Source organism: Petaurus breviceps, unplaced genomic scaffold (assembly GCF_028583685.1).
Source record: "Petaurus breviceps papuanus isolate PSGF00001 unplaced genomic scaffold, PetGlider_PUasm1.0 224, whole genome shotgun sequence".
NCBI classification, from domain to species: Eukaryota; Metazoa; Chordata; class Mammalia; order Diprotodontia; family Petauridae; genus Petaurus; species Petaurus breviceps.
Window position 1 is genome coordinate 3,785,521 of NW_027185887.1, and position 23,338 is coordinate 3,808,858.

A 23,338-nucleotide genomic window follows, 5' to 3' on the forward strand; every position below is an offset into this window, starting at 1 on the left:
TTATCCAGTAGATTGGTTTTTTGGGTTTTTTTGGTAAGGTAGTGAGGTTAAGTGACTTGCCACCCAGCTAGTAAGGGTCAAGTGTTTGAAGCCAAATTTGAACTCAGGTCCTCCTAACTCCAGAGCTGGTGCTCTATTCATTATACTACCTAGCTGCCCCCATCGAATGTTTTGTATGAAAATTGGTCCTTTGGGATAGATAGTAATAAATTTAGTTCCATTTTTATGAGTTTATTTTTTTTTTAAAGCAAAGAAAACTAACTTTCTTAAGCTAACAATATTTTGAAGACAATGTCTTGTTCTTTCACAGAAGATAGCACTGCAAGAGAAAGAATTCTGTGGACTTAGATGGACCATTACTTTGACCTGTTATGAAGTTTCTTATATTTTAATAACATTTCTACAGTAGGTTTACAGCAATAGAACATTATAGGAAAAACATCTGATTTTATTCTAAATAAATAATGACTTGTAGAAAACACTTATAGTTTGAGCTTTGCCTTTTAAATGGTATCTTGAAAAATAGGTACCAATGAACAACAAAAACAATTATAACTAATGATAGTAAATAAATTTTGAAATTATCCAGATCAAATCAGCAAATATTTATTGATGCATATCGTATGTGAGGTACTTTGCTTAGTACTGTAAGGGATGCAAGATCTTTGACCTTAAGGAGTTTACATTCTAGTTGGGTTATTTATGTCCTTTGTGTGTTATCCAAGACTCTTGCTTCTTTTTATTATACTCTTATATTTAGTAGGCCTTTTGGCTTTTTTATGATTCATTATCTTCTATACTACCTTATTAGTGTAGGTCAAACTAATAAAACTAATTTTTTACATTTGAAATATTTCGGTGCTGAGAAAGGTTGAAACTAGTAGCTAAATTATGTTATTAATTTTTTTGTCTTTCCATTATTATGAATAGTTAAAAATTTAGCCATAGTTGCCAATATTTTCTTTGTCCTATTCAGAATTGAATCTGAAATACAGTGCTATAGAGTTGTAATGTTATAAGCTGTTATTGAAAGTAGGTGGAGTTCTGATGAAGATAAGCTTTTCCATATTGTTATCATAATTACAAAACATTGCAAATTTTTGCATGTGTTAGAGTATTATAAAATCTTTTCACTTATATTTAATGGAAATATGGCAAATAATCACAAAATTTGAAAATAGTTAAAATATGGTCTTAGCATAATTATTTCTTAAGAAAGCCCTATTTTCTCTAAATTAGTATTTTTGTTTATATTGTCATTTAATGTGACAGATGTAGAAAGCCTAATTTACATTGAAAGTGAATTTTTTATTTAGATGTCTCTTCTCACAATAGAAAAATATATTTTATGGTCTTATCTTCATTTCTCTCTCTTATTTGAATACTGAGTTTTTAGAGAGCCTTAATAGTTTTAACATTTAATCTCAAGCAAATAAAGTTCATTTTTTTTTAATTAACAAAATTAATTTCTATTTAGGTCAAGATCTTATTCAACATAATACTAATGGAAATAGCGAATTAAATGGAAGCATACGATTGTCAGCTCCTGCCGTCAATAATCAGCCTCCTGGTGCCACATTAACAATAAGTAATGATCAGCTTCTCTCTCAGAGCACAACATTAAACTCTTCAGGTATGCTGGAATGATTTAGCCAAGAGAAACATTCCAAAATTTCGTATTTTCTATCTTAAAGCATATGTAAATAAATGTAACAATTTGCATTGTCTTTCAGCATGAAAAATATACATACGGTTTTCCCAAGATGAGACAGTGTTGAATTAGTCCACTTTTTAACCTTAAAGATGAAAACTTTATAAACTAATTCTTATAAATAAAATTCTTATAAACCAAAATGAATAATTTTAATCTAATAGATAAAGACAGTAATAGTTTAGCATTTTGCTGTCCCTTGTGGGAGAGCTTCCATTTTTAGTGAATATCTTCTAGGTCAGCAATTCCCCTGATGTAGATTGTTATTTGCATGGCAGTATACTTTATTTTTTGGCTACCACCAGGTGGCATTTAGTTCATAGTAATGGACACATGGATAGTGCCTTTGCTGAGATTAGAAATATACTACTGAAAAAATATTGCATTTTCTCAGTTTTCAAACAACTAAGATAATTAAATAAAGCACTGGTACACAATTAAAAGACATAGAACTTCATAGCAGTATGAAATTACAGTAGCTTATTGTATTATCTTTATATAAACTTAGTTCCATTATAAGCTTCTCTACACAAGTCTTTATCTAGTTTTGCAAGAAGTTTTATCATTAAGTTTACCCTTATTATTTTCTGCCCAAACCTAGACTTCCAATTCTTTCCATGGTAAAAACTTATCTGATTAACTCCTGAGCTATACATAAAATAAACATGTGAACAAAATTTAGTTGTATCACATCTAACTCATTCCATTTCCCCTTTTCTTTCCTTCTCCTAAGAAAGAATTCTTCTTTCTGTTCTTTAATGTAAGATAGAAGAAAGGAGATGGTAGGCCTCCAGGAGGAGCCTTAAAACTTTTATTAGTTGGAGGTCTGCGATAGAAAATATTTAAATTTAGTAACTGAGAGGATTCTTTAAAAATTTCAGAACCTCAATTGAAGCAAAAGGAAAACATAAATAAGATGTTGACTTAGAATCATATTAGAGATCAGCCTCATCATAGAATATTATAACAGGAAGAGTTCTTGAATTTCTATCTAATCTAACCTATTCATTTTGTAATCAAGAACCTGATTCTGGGTCTAAAGAATTATAATCTGTTGTTATTTTCCATTGCCATAACACCACTTCTCTTATTTTATTATGATCTTTATTAATCTATTAATAAATAATAACGACCCTGTTAATAAGTTCATTTTTTAATCTTTAAGATTTATTGTTAATTTGAAATAAGTACTTTTTATTATTAAATCATAGAGTCATTGTAGTAATCTAATACAAAAGCTTGACTTGCTCTCATGTGAGCTCATCGTAATTTAATCCATAATATTTAGGAGACTTTTGGCTTAGCTTCTGTTGAAATCTTGCTTTAGGAATCCTTATTCATAATCAAACAATTAGTGCTAAATATCTTACAGTAACTTACATTGATCTGTGAATTTTAGCTTCCACGTCATTGCTGATCAGTAAAAACTGCAGCTAGCCACACTATTGAGTTCTGATAGAGATTCTGGGGTGAGAACCTGGCCTACAAAATGTACAGAAAGGATAATGTACTCTCCTGTTCCTTAAATGGCATTTTTTAAGAAGCAGGGAATATAATAATAATTTTCATTTACTTTAACTTAAGCACAAAAGAAATTTTAATCATCTTTCCACTTACCATTTGGTGTGTGTGAAGATGTTAAAGGAATATTTTCTCCTATGTGGATCTTTTGTTGTTGGGAAGGAAAAAAATGTGAATCAAGTTCATATTACACTGGGGACTTCTCATTCAAGAGCTTCTAGAGATTTTCTGCTCTGCTTTATTGAAGAACAAATTAAGTTATCAGTGGTCAAAAGGGTAGCAGTCCTAATGGTAGTAACTTTATTCGGGATGTTCAATAAATTTTTGGTAGATTGAACAGGAAATGAAATTAGAGAATTTCCAGTTTAATTGGAAGAATATGTAGTTGTCTCTGCCACTTGGTTATCCTGATGTTTGATGGCTCAGTGTATTACTTGGAAATGGGGGATTATAGTAATAATGGTCCACAAATGGATGGAAAAAATATGTGAATACATTGATCTTAATTCTGTCCACAAGTTTTCTATTTTAAGGGTCCTGTCAATATAGTATGAGTACAGATGGTTGGGCATCTTCATAAAATTGCCCCCACAGATATATACTGATGGAGTCTCACACCAGCAGGGACAGATCCAGAATCTTTTAATGCAGTATAGCCATTGTTAATAAAATGCCTGACAGCAGCCAGTATATTATGTCAATGATATCTGACTAAAGAAGGCAAACTGACTTTTTATCCTGAATTTTTATTTTTTATCTTTGATGTTTTAAAAGTTGGCTAAGAGATTTCTTTTTTATGACATTTTCTCAATTTATTCTACATATCAACCTATAAGATTTAACATCAGCATCTTAATTTGTTTTGTGAACTTGTCCAATGGATAAAATTTAGAACCAGAGCTTAAATGCTATTCAAGGGTTTTCATGAGTTTTTCTTTTCTTACGTTGCCTGTCATTAAATATAGGGTCGTTTTGGTATGAGCAAGTTAGTTATGTTCTCAGCTTTCCTTAATCTTTGAACTGGATTGAATTTTGTCAGATAATCTTAGTCAGATAGACTTCTTTCTTAATGTCAAATAGGTTTACAGGATAATAAGACTTTGTTAGGGTGGTTTGAGTAGCCTGTCACTACTGGTTGTAGTTACAGTGTAGCCCGCCATAGTAGTACTGAAAGTTCTAATCTCATTCATAACATTTATATCAGAGTAGAAGTTATAACCTGTCTCTGTCCACTCTGTAAAAAATTAGAACACTAATTGCAGAAGAATTGTTTTGTTTTCAGATTCTTCTTTTTGTTAAGTTAATGATCTAGACTAGAATAATCACAGGTCCTTAACATTAAGAATTATTCTAGACCAGTATAATGATTGTCATTATTATTTCATAATACTTAAGACAGTTCTAAAATGTCTTTCAACAGCCATTATTATGTAGTAAACAAGTGTTCTCTTCTGTATTACTCTCTTGAATTGAAAAGTATAATACAAATTTTGGTGAAGATTCATCATTAATTACAGTTATTTCAGTTACATTTGTAAAGTTTAAAGGGGAAGAGCTTTACATTTTAGGTGTAGAAGTCGTCTTTGGAATTCAGAAACATTTTATGGTGATATTTATAAAGTATACTTTGTTCTTGAGGGATTCGTTGTGGATATTTAGTGCTTCTTCATGCCTCATATTGACATTACCCCTTAAACAGTCAGTTACAAAAGAAGACAAATTCCAATACAGATGAATTTCTGATAAGGAAGGTTGAACTTCATATAAATACCCACTCAAAAACAGTTGATGTTAACAATGAAAGCTTAAAACTAGACACATATCTCTTTGTAGGAATAATAGCAAATTAATAGCATTAACATCATTCAATATTAATAGAGTAATCCTGATGAGAGTAGTTTATTTTCATCTTTCAGCACTGGGAAAGATATTCACTTTTCCTTATACTCTCTTAATGATAGTCATCATTCATGGGGTTCTGTCATTAAGATGTTGGAGTTAGACCTTTTCTACCAGCTCAGGAATACATTTGTTACCTGTTTTACCAGTGCTTTATGAAAATGCAGACACTGTTAGTCATCATTTCAGGCAAATACAATATGACCATATATTGGGTAAATTATTGCAACAGAGATTTTTTTGGGGGATTTAGATTAGATGAGATAATTAATACTGAGATGTTAAGATTTTTTGAGTGATGCAGAACAGCAGTTGATTTGGAAGAGGATTGAAAGTTTAGTATTTTTATCCTAAATTCTCTGGAAACAGAAATACTTGTTTATGTATTTTGGGTCCAGATATCTATACATCTTTAAAAAGGAAATGTTTGATTCTCACCATTAATGCACACCCCATACTGCCTCTCCTTCCACCCCCTGATTTTTGTTAGGCCTCAAAAATTGGAATTGATATCATTTAAATTTTTGATGAAGGCCAATTCAGAGTTTTAGAAGCATTGTTTTTTAAAATTTTGATGCTGAAATTTTCGATGGTGTTGGGTCAGATAAAAATCCAAAGAGAATTGACTTAATCTTTTTGAGATTACCTCATTTGAACAGAGTTTAGCTCATTTCCTGTTTTTAATCACTTGAGTCTTCTGTAGTATGGCTAAGAGCTGTCCATTACATAACTTTCTGAGAAGTTCTAGAAAGCTTTATTGACTTGTGCACATAGTACCAAATAGGAAAGTCTGTATAAATAAAGATTAAAAAAGAATTATTTCCTTTCTTTATAATGTATTTTCTCTCTTTCTCTAATGGTCTTATAGAATCAGCATTAAGAAACAAGTAAGCATTATATCAGATTATGTACTTCCAGTCATATAGATTTAACTTTGATATGCTCTCTTCCAAGTTCATGTTAATCAGAAAGGACAATTCTATTTGGGCTACAGTGATTTTTGTGTGTGTTTAAAATTGGATTTTATAGAGATTTAGAACTGGATTCAGGGTACATTTGTTATCCTATATGGCTATAAGTATGAACTCTGATATTTATCTGAACCTTATAATTGGAATGTTTCTTTGAATACTTGATTTAGCTAGAAGAATGCAGAACCTTTTTTCTTCTCAATGCAGTGATTCTTTCTCATTAGATTTCTTATGCTGCACAGACCTGGAACCTTTTGATCAACCATTTATCATGAAAATGCTCGAAATATTTTGCCTCGTGAAATATCTTTTGACCCCTTGAGGTATTTTGTTCATGATTGAATTTCTTTGTAAAAAAGGACATATTCTAGATAGAACGTTTCAATTTTTGCTTTGATAAAGGAATGTAGAAACATGCTACTTCTTTCCTCATTGGCACTTTAGTAGTTTTCCAAAGGTATTTTTGCAGGTTATGCCAGTGGAGAAGTCTAGGTAGGCAATTTAGGTCACAGTTTTCTCCTTTGTGTTTTTGTTGGACACAAATTTAGGTTGCTTTTTATAGGACAATCTTTCAGGGTTTTTATTTTTTTATCTTCTTCACCTTACCTCTAGAATGACTGGTACTCACTAGTTTGCAAGAGTAGGGATATGTGGAGGTAATTTTATGAACATTAGGTTGACTAGTTTTCTGGTAACTGGAGTACTTGGAACATAAATCCTCCACAAATCCACACTCATTATTTTCCTACCCTTATTTGTCTTAGGAGACCTCTGTAGTCAGTTTGTCAGAAAAAGAGAGGTGGGAGGGATCTTACTGTCTCCTTATGTAGTAATCTTTGGAGCCCCCGGTGGCTGCTTCAATGCACTAGACTCCTAATGGTTATACTGCTTTTAAAGGTTCCAGGTCTGTGCAGCACAGTGTGAGACTCCAAGAGTGTGGATCTATGGAGGCAATATATTTGGAGAACTCCAGTTACAAGTAAGTAACCTAGTTTTCCTGTTGGCTCCCTGACTGATATGAGGAGGCTCTCTCTGGACTGGTATAACCAAGTCACAGCAAAGCATTAACAGGAGTTTTCTTTTTATGTCTAATTCGCAGATAGCTTCTTGAGTTTAAATTTTTGCTTTCTGATAAACTAGGTTATGGAAAGATCTCCATCTTTTAAAAAAATAAAGTTATTTTTAAAATGTGAATATAAAATCGAACCTTCTTTCCTATGTCTACCAAAAGACTTTGGCAAGCCCCTACTGAGCCAATCCCATCCACCTGGATAACAAAGTTTGCCTTTTTTGAATAGCTCTATGGAGAAGGACAGTCTTAGAGGATCATCACTCAGAATACCTTCCCTTCCTTTCATCACTGGTTAGAAGAAAAAAAAATCCTGTGTAGATCTTTGTGGATAAATCTTTTGCTGTCTTTACTAGAGAAAGCTAACAAATATTGCAGAGAAATGGATGATATCTATATTTATGCTTGACCATTCAGAAGAGAAAGAAAAGTAAAGAAATATCATAAGTGGGAAAAGTTAACCTTAGAAACCCCCAATATGCAACTGCCCATTTGATTAGATTTGATCCCATTTTGTATTTTGACTCTAATTCTGAGTAGCAGATAAATGGATAGCAACAAAAAAAAGAGCACTTGAATTCTTTGTCCTTTCTTGATGACAACAATTGCTGGGACTAGGTTGGTCCATTCTATCTTTTGCATCAACAGCTCCTCCACAAATATTTAGGAAGACAGAGTAGATTTACTTAGGGAAAAATAAAATAGGCAGTTAAAATGCCTTTTAGTAAAATTAATATTGACAGTATTCCATCAGCATAGTTGACAAATGGCCATAGTTTCCTGTAGCCACAAAACTGTGCTTAACCAATAGCCATTCTTCGCATACCACAATTTTATTTGTCTAGCTTATATTTTGATCTCCTTTTCCTGTATTTTGTTTTGTTTTTGTAGACCTTAATACTGCAGCTGGAAACCTTCCTTCAGCGACATCCATGTCTCCATCTACTATAGCCACTCAAAATCTTGTAATGTCTTCATCAGGAGTTGGAGGTGATGCTAGTGTCACATTAACTCTGGCTGACACTCAGGGTATGCTTTCTGGTGGCCTTGATGCAGTTACACTTAACATCACTTCCCAGGTCAGTACAATTTCATAACTGTTTTTGCTTTAACTTTCTCAGTGGACTGTTATTGAGACTTCATATAGTCATATTTAAGAGTTTGTTTTATTTGGTAATAAAAAATTTCATTTCATATTATTAATCAATATCCTCACTGGAGGGAACAGGCATGATAAAGGTATGTTAGTGCTAGTTTGCTTTTGTTTTGATTATTCTTATATAATAAATTGTCTCTTAGATCCTTTCCATATAACAGGAAATCTTTTTTTAATCAAAGTACCAAACTGCTCTACTATCCAGCATCAACTACTCTTCGTCTCCTGTCTTCTTTTTCAACTCTAAGATGCAAAAGATTCCAAAGCCTTTATGAAACCAAATATATCCATCCAGACCTAGAAAAAAGATTGCGGGAATATGTCTGCTACTACTTTATTCTTGTCCAATTGAGTTCAAAGAACATTGTAGTTATTACAGTAAAACCTTAACCAGAATGTTCAGGATTCTAGAATACCTCCCATACTGGAAGTAAATTGTTTTTTTAATTTTTGGAAAGGGGAAGGCAGGGCAATTGGGGTTAAGGTCACACGGCTAGTAAGTGTTAAGTGTCTGAGGTCGGATTTGAACTTAGGTCCTCCTGACGCTAGGGCCAGTGCTCTATTCACTGCACCACCTAGCTGCCCCTGGAAGTAACATTTTTAAACACACACACTCTCATATATCTTTGGTTAAAAGAATTTAAGGTAACATAAATGGAATGAGGATGTGATTTGGAGATGGAATTTGGAATCTGTTATTTGTTACCTTTGTAATAGAATAGTCTGAGATTCATTTTCTTCATTTTCAAAAGGACTAGGTTATACTAGATCTCTGAGGTCCCTTCTAGCTCTGAATCATAATAATATCAATTAGTGGTTTCAGATGATCCACAGGCATCTTATCAAGTCCAAAACAGAACATACCTTCATTTCTTCCCATTCCAAACCATTCACCTTCTTTTTATAGTATGGCCCTTTACAACCTCGTTTCATATTCATTACTTTCTTCATAGTGCAACTGTTCTTTCCTCCAAATTCATTATTAGTATTTAAGCATTTCTTCTGTATATATGCCTGACATAGTAGATAAAATGCTAACCTTGGACGTAGGACAACCTGGATTCAAGTTTTACCTCTGACACATACTGGCTATGACTTTGAGTAATTCACTTAAACCTCTCAGTGCTTACTTATAAATTGCAAGGAAACTGCTGCCTTACATCGGTAGAGAGCAGTTTCTTACCCAGAAATTCCCCTGTGTCTGAAAAAATCACAAGTCCATTACCGATCCCTATATATTTTGCATATGCTTATAAGTAGCTATTGTTACCCTAATAGTGTAATGGACAGCCGAGAAAGCAAGACAGCGAAACCAATTATAATTTGATAGGAGTGTTTATTAACTGGCCGGTGACTGCCTCCCCATTAAGGAAGACAGTACTGAGTCTTCTCTAAGATACGCTTATATAGAGTTAGGTATTGCTAATCAACAAAATATGGCTCCAAGGGGGGTGTAATGCCATTTCTAGTGAAGCCTTGATTACCTAGCAAAGCCCTGGATACAAACATAAACAGACCTGAATCTGGGGCATGTTTCTAGCAACACAGGTGAAACATTCCCTCACTATTATGGCCTATTAGGTGGTTTCCAGGGACCCTGGTAGGGGTCCCCTTCTAACAGGTTTAGGGGGCTTTGGTGTATAATTTCTGGTGGACACTTCAATAGGATGTAAATTCCTTTAGGGCAGAAATTATTTAATTCTTTTCTTTGCATCTCCAGTAAAGAGCCTGGCATACAGTAAGCATTTAATAAATACTTGTTGATTGATTCACAAATAAGAAATAATAAGTCTCATAGTTGTAAAGTAGTTGCCCACAACATTAACGTGTCTCTAGAGTAACAAGGTAGTACCATATATAGCCCATACAATAATATGTGAGCAACACGAGAGATAAGTGTATCATATGACATGGATTCAGTCTTCCCCCCAGTAAAAACCAAAGGGAAGAAATGAAAAAAAATTTTGCTGACACTTAAAGAGAAAATGACTATTCCTAAAAATCTTGAGAAGACCAGACATAAGACGATTGTGGTATAGCAATAAGATATTAGCCTATTTCTTCATTCATTAATTCCATTTAACGAATATTTTTTTGAATGCCTGATGTGCAAGGTACCTGATATCTGAGGAATACACAACCGAATAAATTCTCCTTTCACGGAGCACATAGTGTCAGAACTCAAAGGCCTGCATTTAAAATTCTTTAATAATCTTAAATACTTAAAACTACTTATAGAGCTCTTATAAAAAAAGAAAAACGACTAGACAGGCAACATCTCAAGTGATAAAAAAAAAAAAGGCAACCTTGTATAATGTAGGAAGGTATATCACCCTATCATAGACATAAAAAATGATGAAGGATCCAAGTATATTTTACTCATTAACTCTTAAGGGTCAGAAGTGAGACTAGACCATACAAAGAGAGTAGACACTTCAATACTTCAAGGATCTCTGATTTCATTGTAGTGAACACTTCCTTCAGTGATGCAGATCACAGCCTTTTCCCTTGCAAGAGCTAGAGTAGCCAAAAAATTTTGTCATCCTGTAGTCAGCCAGATGGTGAGCCTCCTTGAACTTTCCCACACTAGTCATTGGACAATAGCCCATTACCCATCATTAGATTTCTATTTGAAACCTTTCTATGCTGGTAGGATTTAGAGGAACATACAGTTCTGTAATCACAGCCTTTGAGACTTCAGGGTCACCTTCACACCACAATGAAGTATCAAATTATAATTTTATTGGAGAAGGAAAGAAGTAAAATTAAACATTTAAATTTAACATTTATTAAACTCCTACTTAAGGCGGCTAGGTGACGCAGTGAATAGAGCACCGGCCCTGGAGTCAGGAGGACCTGAGTTCAAATCCGGCCTCAGACACTTAATGCTTACTAGCCATGTGACCTTGGGCAAGTCACTTAACCCCAATTGCCCCTCCCCCCAAAAAAGGCAAAAAACCCCTCCTACTTTAAGCAGAGTCCTATACTAGATGATAAGACACAAAGTTTGGATAAAATATAGTCATTAATGCTTTCTGTTTAATTTGAGGTATAAATACACAGACAACACAGAACCCTTCTATAAATAACTATCATCTCTATGACGATGACTGTGTAATCTACATACCTAGCACTCACCTCTCTTGAGCTCCAGTCTTACATCATCAATAGCTTGCAGGACAACTCACCTTCTGACACATACTAGCTTTGTGACTGTGAAAAAATTTCTAACATTCTTACTTTTCTAGTCTGCTTAACACTGGTAGGGTACAAATGAGTCTGCATTGGTAGAGTTTCTGTAATGAGCCCCCATAGTGCTGAATTTACTGCCCTGATTTCCCCTTTTGCCAGTAAATAAATATAGAAAGTATGGAATGGAAATCAGAAAATCAGGAATCAGTGGTGGTAAAGAAGATTGGGAGGAGAGATGTAGAACTGGAAGAATATGATGAAGTTGGTTTCAGAAATATTGTGTTTTAGCTGCCAGCAGGGCAACCATATGGGAACAATCCAGGGGGGAGATAGAAATACAGTTTGAAAAGGCAAGTAAAGGCTAGAAATATACATTTGGAAGCTTTCTGCATAGAGGTTATAGTTGAAGCTATTGGAGTGGCTGAGAGGGCAAAGAATACAGTGGAAAAGGCAAGCCCCAAACCTTGGGGGAATGCATACATTTAGATGGTAGAAAGAGCCAAAGACAGAAAAATGCCTTTGATCTTTGAAAGATCTTTGAGAACAGAAGACTGTTACAGTATTGGAGAAGGTCAAATGTTGCCCTAGTTTCTCACTTTAAAAAGGAAAAAAAAAGATAAGATGAAGATTGCATATTTTAAGTCTATAAACTTGAATTTGATTCCTGGCAAAAATCTAGAACACCTTATTAAACGGGTGATTTATAAACACTTAGGGAAATAGCGATGACCAAAAATCAGAATTGCTTTATCAGCAGTAGTTTGTGCCAGACTAATCTCATATGCTTTTTTGAAGAGATGGCTAGACTAGTAGAATGGAGGCATGCTACCAATACAGTATGCCTAATTTTCAGCAAAAAATTTGATAAAGGTCATTCATGTAGTCCTTGTAGATAGGGTGGAGACATATAGGTTAGATGACAGTACATTTAGCTAAATTCAAACATAATTGACTGTCCTTAAACACCCTAACCATTCAGTGCCTCAACCTATTCACTTCCTATGACTTAATCCTGTACCCTATTTCAGCCACACACAAAGGTGGTCATACCTCAACTGGGACCTTGCTGCTCCAAGGCAGACCTATTAATACGTCCCTCATCAACTCACTGTCCCACTCTCCATAGCAACTCTTCTAAATCTTTTCATTCCTGCTCAAACTTTCCTTGACTTCCCCTGCCTTTACCCCCTCCCCTTTTAGCTGAGAATCTTGCCTCATATTTTATAGGAAGAATTGAGGTCATTTGCAAAGATCTTCCTTTTCTTCTCTTTTTCTCATTTCATATCAAAGATGACTTCTACCACTATTTCCTCCTTCACCCATGTCTCACGTGATGAGGTGGCCTTATTTCTTACCAAGTCTAACCCTTCTTCCTGCTCAAGCAAGCTCATTCCATCATATGTCCTCCAAGAGATTTCTCCCTCTGTCATCCCTTCTCCATGACTTATTTTCAGACTCTCCCTGTCTACTAGCTCTTTCCCTGCTATCTTACAAGCATGCCCATGTTTCCCCAGTCTTGAAAAAATTCTCACTTGATCATTTATCTCCTGTAATTATCCATCCTATATTTCTTCTGTCTGTTGTGGCTAAACACCTTGAAAAAGTTCATCTACAGCAGGTGCCTCTTACTTTCCCTCCTTTCACTTTCTTCTTAACCCTTTACAGTAATCTAGCCTCTAAACTTATCATTCTACTGAAACTGCTCTCCAAAGTTACCCATGATCTCTTCAATTGCCACATGTTCTCAATTCTCATTCTCCTTGACTTCTCTGCAGCTTTTGACACAGTTGATCACACTCTCTCTTCCTTGATACTCTGTTCTTTCTAGGTTTTCTGTATATCATTCTGTCCTGGTTCTTTTTCTACCTATATGGCTATTCCTCCTCAGTCTCTCTTGCTGAATCCTTATTCAGATTATAACCTCTAACTGTGGGGGTTCCTCAGAGTTCTATCCTGGGTCATCTCCTCCCTTTCTACTATTTCACTTGGTGATCTCATCAGCTCTCATGGATTTGATTACTATCTCTATGCTGATGATTCTCAGCTCTAGCTATTTTGCCTCAGTCTCTCTGCTGACTTCTAATCTTGCATCTTCAACTGCCTTTCAGACATCTCAAAATGGATGTCTGGTAGACATCTTAAACATGGCCAAACTGGAACTCATTATCCTTTCTCCTAACCCAATCTCCTGCATTCCCCAAGAAGTCTGGAAATGGAGGCCTACATAGCCTCTTAACTCTAGTGCCTTCCTTCTGTTAACTATTTCCTATTTATCCTGTATATAGTTTGTTCACACACACACACACACACACACACACACACACACACACTTGTCATGTCTCCCATTAGAATGTATCAGCTTCTTGAGGGGAGGGTTTTTTTTTTTTAACCTCTTTTTGTATCCCAAATGCCTAGCATATAATAGGAGCTTAATAAATATTTATTGACTGACTGGATTCAGAACTAGTTGAACACTCAATGAGTGTCATTAATGGATTAATTTCAGCTTACAGGTTCTTTTGGTGGTCTCTATTGGAGTGCCCCAAATAACTGTCCTAAGCAATCTGTCATTCAACATTTTTATGAATGGTTTACATAAAAACCTAAAAGTCATGATTGTCAGATTTCTAAATGAAACAAAGTCTGGAGGAGGTCAAGATTCATAAAGGTCTTAAGAAACTAGAAAATTTGGCTGAATCTGATGAGAAGTTTTTAAAGATAAGTTATACTATTGGGGTTAAAAAATAATTTCTGATTATTTTAGGAGGAAGCATAACTATGGCAGGTTTTTTTTTTAAGTGTCTGAGTATTTTAGTGTGCTTACAGTTCATTATGAATCATGATGTGATAACCAAACAAGCTAATTCTCTTCTAGGCTGCACTAAGATATCTGTTTTATCTAGAACACGAAGCATACTAGTCCCATTTTATTCTGCCTTGCTCAGACTAAAATCTGGAGAACTATGCTCATTTCAAGTACCACATATAAGAAAGACAATTAATTAGCTGTAGTATGTCTAACTGAGGCAACCAGTATGGTTAGAGGACTGGCAGTTACTCAAGGATTGGTTGAAAAAGGGAAGACACAGGGGAATGTGATATCAGTCTCTTAAGTATTTGAAGAGTCCTTAACTGCAAATGGGATTTATATTTCTTTCTTTTTTTTTTAAGCAGTTGGGTTTAAGTAACTTGCTTAAGGTTACACGGCCAGTTTTTTTTGTGTGGGTGCTAAGTACCTGAGGCCAGAACTGATCCCAGGTTCTCCTGACTCCAAGGCCAGCACTCTTACTCACTACACCACCTAACCACCCCTGGCATGTATATTTCTTGATTTTAGAAGGCTCAGAAGTGTCAAGTGACTTGTTCAAGATCACAAGTTGAGTCTAGAATTGAATCCAGGTTCTCTGACTCCAAATCCAGTGATCTTTCTAATACTTCATACCTTCTATTACCTACAAGCCTAACAGAGCTTTGCAGAGAGTATTTGCTGAATAAATGTTTGAACTGAATATGAAGTCTAATCTTAGGCTTCCTTAACCTTATAAAAGTTATATATATTACATATATGATATATATGTATATATGTGTGTGTGTTTATTTATATATACATATATATGTTCTGGGAAGACTGTTTTTATATTCTGACCTAGAGCATCCAGCTTAGAAAAGAGGAGAGGAAAGGTAGATAATTCAGTAGAACAGTAAACTTCTCTGAAGTCATGGCAGAGACTCCTTTATCCTTAACAGGAATATGCAGCTGCCAAACCCTGTGAAATCCACAGGGTCTCAAGATTAAATCAGATATTGTTAAATAACCATATACTTTAAAGTCTCTGACTGGATGTAGTAATAGCTAATATTTAAATAGGTTTACAAAGAGCTTTATGTATGTTATCTCATTTGATCCTGATAACAATCCTGTGATATAGGGTGCTGTTATTATCCCCAAGAAATTTTAAATGACTAGCCCAGAGTTACATATTTAGTTGTTTGAGGCAGAATTCTAACTCAGGCCTTTATGACTCAAAATCCAGCACTCTAGTCACTTCACAACATAGTAATTGAAGTATTTCTAGCTTCCAAAGGAAAAGGGAATGGAGAAGAACGGGCAAGGGGGGAAAGACTTAAGCGGAAGAAGAAAGAATTGTGATGGTGATTTGGAGGCCTCTAAAATTGTGAAGTGAGTCAGATATTGAATTTGGGATGGAGAAATTTGAGTGTACTTGATGAGAAGTGTAAGGAGTGAAAGGTCTCAAGTAGAAGGGTCCAAGGATGAGGAGAAGAGCAGTATAAGGAGAAAGAAAGGATTTGATCTGAAACAAAAAGAGAGTCAGAGAGAAGGTAAAGTTAAGACTAGGTTAAAGGAAAGGAAGTTAAGATAATTTTGAGATATTGCTAAATTTGAAATGCTAAATAGGCTGTCATACTGTTTATAGGGGCTAAAGAAAAGAGTCATAACTCTGCAGTTCAAATCATCCACAAGTAGTTTCTTACAATAATTCCAAAGGGGAGCTACTAGCAAGAAAAACAAGATTAAAATCTCAGATCTGGAAAGCATAAATAGCAATTTTACAGAGACCTATAATGAGTGTGTTCTCTTTGTAGTTCTTTTACAGTCAGGTGTCTGTACTTTATGGTCAGATTGTACATAGACTTATCTCTCTTCTATAAGAGACTTTGAAAAGGCTCAGTGAATGCCTCCCTACTGTCTAGGATACTTCAGGCAATGAAATATGCTTTAAGAATTAAAAGAAAAAATACTAAAAGATGTGACTGTCACTCCACTTATGGGCATCTCCTGGAATGACTGAATAAAGCAGACTTCCTTTATGTGTCATCAGTGAGCAGCAGTTCTGAGCACACGGCAGCATGCTTTCCTTGTTTAGCGAGTACTTCAGAGGTGTCCCTGCACAGTGATGTTTTCCTGGACCAGAGCCAGTTGAACGTGAATAGCTTCCAGAAGCTTCTCAAGTTCATCTACATGGACACATTGCACATGGGCGAGATCTGATCCATGGGAGATAAAATTTTTAATGAACGAGATCCTATGCAGAATCTGTAGATGTGAAACCTTCTGATATGACTTTACCCATTACCTCTTCCCATTGGAACAAAGGACCACCAGATGCTGTTGCCTGTAATGGATAATCGGTCTCCATCATCAGACACGTTGTTGAGATCAACTATAAGTGGGCATTCAGAACCGCGGTTTATTTTTCAGCAGCAATTACTGACTTTATGAGCAATCTGGAATTTACTTATTTAAATAACTAGTTATTTAAATAAATCTGGTAGTTAACATAAACCTCTCTGGCAAGGTGAACATCCTCATGTTCACTGTCATTTGAGTTGTAATCATCATTTTTCATTCAGCTGAGTAAAAACACCTGATCGTGCCAAAAAAAAAAAAAATTAAGGCCTTCACGTGAAAATCAAAAAAACAAAGTTTCTGAAAAGGTAGAGGAGAATCCTGAGTGATGTCAAGAAACTAGATGAAAGAATGTCACAGTGTTTTTAGGGGAAAGGATCTCTAAACATTTAAATGTAAGAAACACATTTACTGCTGTTCTTGAAGGAAAAGTAATGGTGGTGGAGATCTACAGATACTATCAGAAGAAAAAAGATAAGTAATAATAACTGATATTTCCTTTCAAGAAGTTATTTGCTAAATTAACAATAGAAAGCTTTGCTGTCTTCTCAGGAAATTTGCATCCAGGATGTGATTATCTCTCAAAAATTATCAGAATGGATGACTATTTGTAGTGATTCATATGGGCACAGAAGATATTTTCTGAAGGAATCTTGAAGCATTACTAAAGAATACAAAGTCTTGGGCAGGAAGCTGAAGGCCACAAATGTTATTTTTTTAAACCACTGTTGTCTATTGAGGGCAAAAGATCAGAAGAGAAAAACAGACTTGGGAAGTAATCAGCTGCTTTTAAAGATAAGCACATATGAATGGAATTGTATTTCTGGAGTGATTACTGAAATAGGAATGTCATCCTCTTGACTTGGCAGTAAGTAAGCAAAAGCTAGGAAAAATATATTTGCCTAAAGTCTTAGAAATCTAATCAAAAGGTCTTTAACTATAGAAAAATAAGGAGGAAGAAAAGGACCTAAGAATATCCACCAAGCTAATTACAGTAGAAATTAGCTACAATGTGGAAAGAAAAGCATCGATTGAAGCACCCAGAATTTCACAGAAGGACTATTTTGGTTTTGAGGTTTTTTTTTTTATTTCAGTTAATCCATTTGCATTTATTAAGTGCCTACTCTGTGTCAGGTACCATGCATGCTAGGCATTTGGGATACAAAACAATATTGAAACAATCCTTGCCCTCAAAGGAGCTTGCATTCTTACTAGGGGATACAACATGAACATATATATATATATATGTCTATGTAAATATATACAAAATAAATATAAGGTAGTTTGAGGAAACTCCTCCAGGGGAGGAGTCAGAAAAAAACTGTATGGAGCAAGGGAATTTGAACTAAGTTTTGAAGGACTCTAGAAATTAAAAGAATTGGAATAGAGAGCAGAATGCATTCAAGGCTAGAGGAGGAGTCTTTACAAAACAGATGTAGTGTCATGTGTGAAGAATATTAAGGAGCCATTTTGGATAGACTATAGAGTGTGATGGGGAAGTAAAGCTGGAAAAGTAGGTTGGAGCAAGATTGTGAAGGACTTTATGTGCCAAACAGAGAAGTTTGTATTTCATCCTAGCACTATTAGGGAGCCACTAAGGCGAAGAATATTGTTGTTATAAAGGTAGGAGATTGTTTCAGGAAGAGGTTTAGGATTAATGTATTTTTAAAGTGTAACTTCCTAAAGGAGATCCGTTCTGCTCTCTTCTTCCTGACAGTCAGTAAACATTTATTAAGCACCTGTGTGTTGGCCAGCTCCCTGCCTCACTGTGGAGTCCATGAAGGGAAGCTTGTTTGGGGGAGGCTTGTTTAGAAGAAGACTTTCACACCTTTTGTTAATTTCTAGTTAGGCACTGAGTCATGAAGGTTGTGATGCCCTCTGGCTCTAAAAAGGACATATATACTTTGAGGTTAGCATTTTGCTTTGGGGCTCACTCACATTGGGAGAGTGTTCTTGTGAATTGACCAGATTGGACTCTGGGTAGCAGTTAAGGAGTCCCCCGCCCCCAGCTTTGAGAAACCCTAGATGTTGGTACTTCTGTCTCTGGTAACTATGTATGCATTGCCTTAGTCAGATAGTTGGTTCTGTCTGTTGATCTGTGCTCGTTTCGCTGACAGTTAGAAGCCCTGTTGATCTTTATGCCTCTGCTTGTATTTTCTCTGTATTTTTTGTTTGTATTTTCTCTGTAGTTCAGGGTGATGACGTTTCCCCTGAACTAGTGAATGTAATTAATAAAGATCGTTGACTCCTTAACAGCTGTCTTTCATAGAAAAGCAGATCTAAGAAGCTGTGCTAGCAGCCATTCTGGGTATGCCAGTGTGGTTGCTGGTCCAGCACTCTGCTAAGTGCTGGGAATACAAAGAAAAACAAATGATAGTACCTACTTTTAAGATACTCACAGTCAAGTGGGGAAAATAACATACAAAAACTATGTACAAAAAAGCTATATGAAAGCAGGTAGGTGGCGCAGTGAATAGAGCACCGGCCCTGGAGTCAAAGGACCTGAGTTCAAATCCAGCCTCAGACACTTAACACAAAAACTAGTTGTGTGACCTTGGGCAAGTCATTTAACCCCGATTGCCCTCCCCCCCAAAAAACCTATATGTAGGATAAATGGAAGATAATTAAGAGAGAACTGAGGAAGATCAAGTAAGGCTTCCTGTAGAAGGGGATATTTGATGAAGAGAGAGGAAATTCCACACATTCCATACCTAGAGTCTGGAGATGAGCACTTTGTACAGAACATTATGGAGGTCAGTGTCACAGGATGTAGAGACAGTGTCTGATGGTAGAAGTGTCTCTGTGAGTAGGAAGAGGAGAGGTCAGGAGACCAGCATTTGATGGAATGGCATTTTTCTCATCCCTTGATGGTAGAAAGACAGGAAAGATATTCAAATCCTGATCCATCTTATTCAGGTGCAGTATTTGTCCCAGATATAAACATTGGTAGTAAGGTTATGCTCTCTCATGTGTATGTCCAACTGCATGTAGAGTCTGAATGAAGTATTGATATCCTTGTCAAGTGGAGTGCCATGGGAGCTAAAGACAACATTGACTTAGACTATGAACTTGTTTGTGAGAATATCTTATACCTGTAGATAGCGGGAGATTATGAGCAAGATTGCTTTGTGAGTAAGCAGTGGTAGGAAAAATAAGTTGAAAGCATCCAATAGAAAAGCTTTGTCAGAAATTGTTTAACCACAAGGTCAGGCTTTAAATGCCTACAATGTGCCAGGCACTCTGTTAGATATTAGGGATGCAAAGACAAAAATGAAATAGTCTCTGCCCTAAAAGGGTGTACATTCTATCAGAATATGGCAGACTTTTTATCATCAAGGGTGATATAGCCACCGTGTTTGGGCTCTTAATATATTGCAGTTCTAGGTATACTTGTTGAGGAAGAAATAATGACACTCATATAAACAATATGACAAAAGCAGCTGGGATAGACCATTTATGTATGTAAAGAGAAGATCTTTGCTTTAGTAGGGAGAATTTGGGGGACATTGAAAAATTAATTCTGAAATGCTCTGAAGGACAATTTTTGGATCTTAGTGTAACCAAAAAGGGCAACTAATAAGTCATGTCTACTTTCCCATCTATATAACATTTTTATAAATATATTCTACTGACAAATAGTGGATAAAATTTTTGTGAGAATAGTCTATACACATGAGAAACAGGCAGATTTTCACAAATATTCCACAATAGACATCCATACCATCACGCAATTAATTGAAATGTGTAGGGAATTCAAAAGTCTACTGTCTTTATTTATATAGCTTAACCTGGTGTTGCCTTTGGCAATCATCTCATATTTGCTGACTTGGGTACTTTCTGTGCTCTTTTGTTCTTGTTGTAATTCATTTAAATTGATTAAGCTTCTGGATAAAATGAGTATAATTGCTGTTGATACTGTTTCTTTTATCTATTTCTACTTTTTAATTTTCATTTACTTGTTTAAATAGTTGAGTTAAATGATTTTAAGTTGTATGTCATTATCTTCAAATTTTTTTAAACTAATTCTGATCTTAATTTTAATGAGTGAAAGATCTGACTATAAAGAGACAATTGCCTCAGAGATAGTTCCTCTGCCAATGTCTTTTCCCTTCTGTTAAATCTGTTTAGTTCTTTGTGGTTTTATTTGATGGTCATCATGTCCAATGCTTATGAATTCTTTGACAATTTCTCAGAGAAAATATATTCAAGATATAGAGGTATAAGGCTTTGTATAATTTATAAGTTTTTGACCTCTCACTTCCTTTTTCCTTAACTATGCTTTCCTATACATTTCTCTCCCTCATCTTTTCCCACTTTTACATTGAAGACACAATGTGGCAAAGTAAATATTGATTTAGTTTGGAGTCTTACAAGGTTCTTAATAGGATTTCTCTACACCTTTATCTTTAGCAACCAATGTTGATGAATAAGCTTCAGTAATTATTATTGCAGTCTTTTTGCAAATGCTTATCAATTTTTTTTTTAATTGGGGTTAAGTAACTTGCTCAAGGTTACACGGCCAGGTGTTTCTGGGTGTGTGCAAAGTGTCTGAGCCCGGATTCGATCCCCCAGGTCATCCCGACACTGCGGCTGGTTGGTGCTCTTACTCGCTGTGCTACCTGGCCGCACCAATGCTTATCATTTTATTGTATTATATTATGATGATCAAATATCTCATGAAATAGTGTTTCTTAGTTCTTTTAAGTATATAGTAAACCCATTTTGCCAGCTCCTTTCTTTGCCTTTCCAAGGAACATCTCTGAGCAATCCTTCCATTTAGTTGTAACATCTTTACTTCCAGTTTCATTTATTGCAAGAATTCCAATATTGCTATGATTTAGCTCCCTTAGCATTATGTTTCCTCACTGGTCATTGTACAAAGATGTCTTATTTAGATAACGAGTAGACAGATCAATCAGTCATTTTCCTACTATATGCCAGGCACTGTGTTAAATGCTAAGGATAAAAAACAAGCAAAATAAAATCCCTGCCCTTAAAGAGCTCACAGTTTGTTAGTGAGGGATTCGGGGAGAGACAATATGTAAACAAATATATACAAACAAGCTATATATAAGATAAATATGGAACAATTAAATCAGGGAAGGCACTATAATTAAGAGGGGTTGGGAAAGACTTCCTATAAAATTTTTAAAAAGCATTTTAGTTGTGACTTAAAGGAAGGCAAAGAAGCCACTACACAAAGCTAAAAAGGGAGAGTGTACCAGATATAGGGGACAGCCAAGAGTAGAGAGATAGAGTGTCATTTTGATGGAATAACCTGGAGGCCACTGTCAATGGATTGAGAAATAAGATGTAAGAAGACTGGAAAGGCAAGAGAGATCTAGGTTATGAAGGGCTTTGAATACCAAACAGGATTTTGTATTTGATCCTGGATGCCATAGGGAACCAGTGGGGTTTATTGAGTTTAAGGGGGAGGAGGGAGTAACATGGTCAAATTTGTACTTCAGGGTGGCTCAAAGGTGGATGAATTGGAATGAGGAAAGAATTACAGCAGGCTGTTGCAATAGTGCAGGCATACAATGATAAGGACCTATACCATTGTGATAGCAGTATCAGAGGAGAGAAGAGGGTGTATTCAAGAGATATTGCAAAGATGAAATCTTCGGATCTTGTTAACAGATTAGATGTTGGGCTGGTAGAGTAAGAGATAGTGAGATGTTTAAGATGATACCTATGTTGTGAAATTGAGGGGTTGGGAGGATATTCTTACCCTCTAAGGTAATAAGGGAAGGTAGAAGTGGGAGAGTGTTTAGGACATAATGAGTTCTGTTTTGGACATTTTGAGTTTAAGATCTCTCCTGGGCATCCAGTCTGAGATATCTGAAAGGCACTTAGAGATGTAAGATTGGAAATCAGGAGAGAAATTAGAGCAAAATAGAGATCAGCATAGAGATAGTAATTAGATCCATTGGAGCTGATGATATCACCAAGTAAAGTAATATAGAGGGAGAAGAAAAGAGGACCTAGGACAGAATTCTGAGGGGACACTAATGGTTTTGAGGACATGAACTGAATGAGGATTCAGCAGGAAAGACTGAGAAGGAGTGGTCAGGTAGATAGGAGAACGAGAGAGAACTGAAAATCTTGAGAGAAGAGTAACAAGAAGGAGAAGGTGATCAACAGCAGGGATTTCAGAATTCTTGAATGTGGTGGTGGTAGTCCATTATTTAAGTTTATTAATAGCCTGAAAGCAATGTTATTTCTTGGCACCCCCCTCCCCTTTCACACCACCATCACCTCAGAAACAGAAGGCAGATTCTCAATACCAAAGACCATTTTAAAATTTTATTTCATGGTTGGCCATAGTCAAAAATATTCATTAATGGTTGGAAAGCCTATTGGTGACACATCTTTCTATAATGCTAGGAGTGATCCTTGAAAAACAAATTGTTTCTATTACTAGGGCCGTATCCCAAGACTTCCTGCATAGGTAGTACTTGCTAAAACCTTGATTTCACTGGCATGAATATTGATAATTTAGGATTGCCTCTATTCTGAGACTGGCATTTTCCCTAACTGTCCCCCATGCCTGGAATTCTCTCCTTTATTTGTCTCCTGGCTACCCTGAAGTAGCAGCTTAATGCTAGTGCCTTCCCACTGTTGTTTACCTTCTGTTGATCTTGTACAAATATTTTTTGTAAGTAGTTGT

General features: G+C 35.6%; 1 protein-coding gene across 5 annotated transcripts in view; it reads left to right on the forward strand.

The window, feature by feature from the left end:
- The window catches only part of ZNF236 (zinc finger protein 236), a 219,578-nt gene that overhangs the window by 168,227 nt on the left and 28,013 nt on the right, over window positions 1-23,338 (forward strand). For 4 of the 5 annotated variants that reach the window (XM_069094982.1, XM_069094979.1, XM_069094980.1 and 1 more), the window contains 2 exons: window positions 1,478-1,633; window positions 8,063-8,250. In XM_069094982.1, coding sequence (XP_068951083.1) covers window positions 1,478-1,633; window positions 8,063-8,250 — 344 coding nt within the window. Of the gene's footprint in view, window positions 1-1,477; window positions 1,634-6,999; window positions 7,082-8,062; window positions 8,251-23,338 lie in introns of those variants that run through there. The other variant, XM_069094983.1, reaches the window with a different exon arrangement.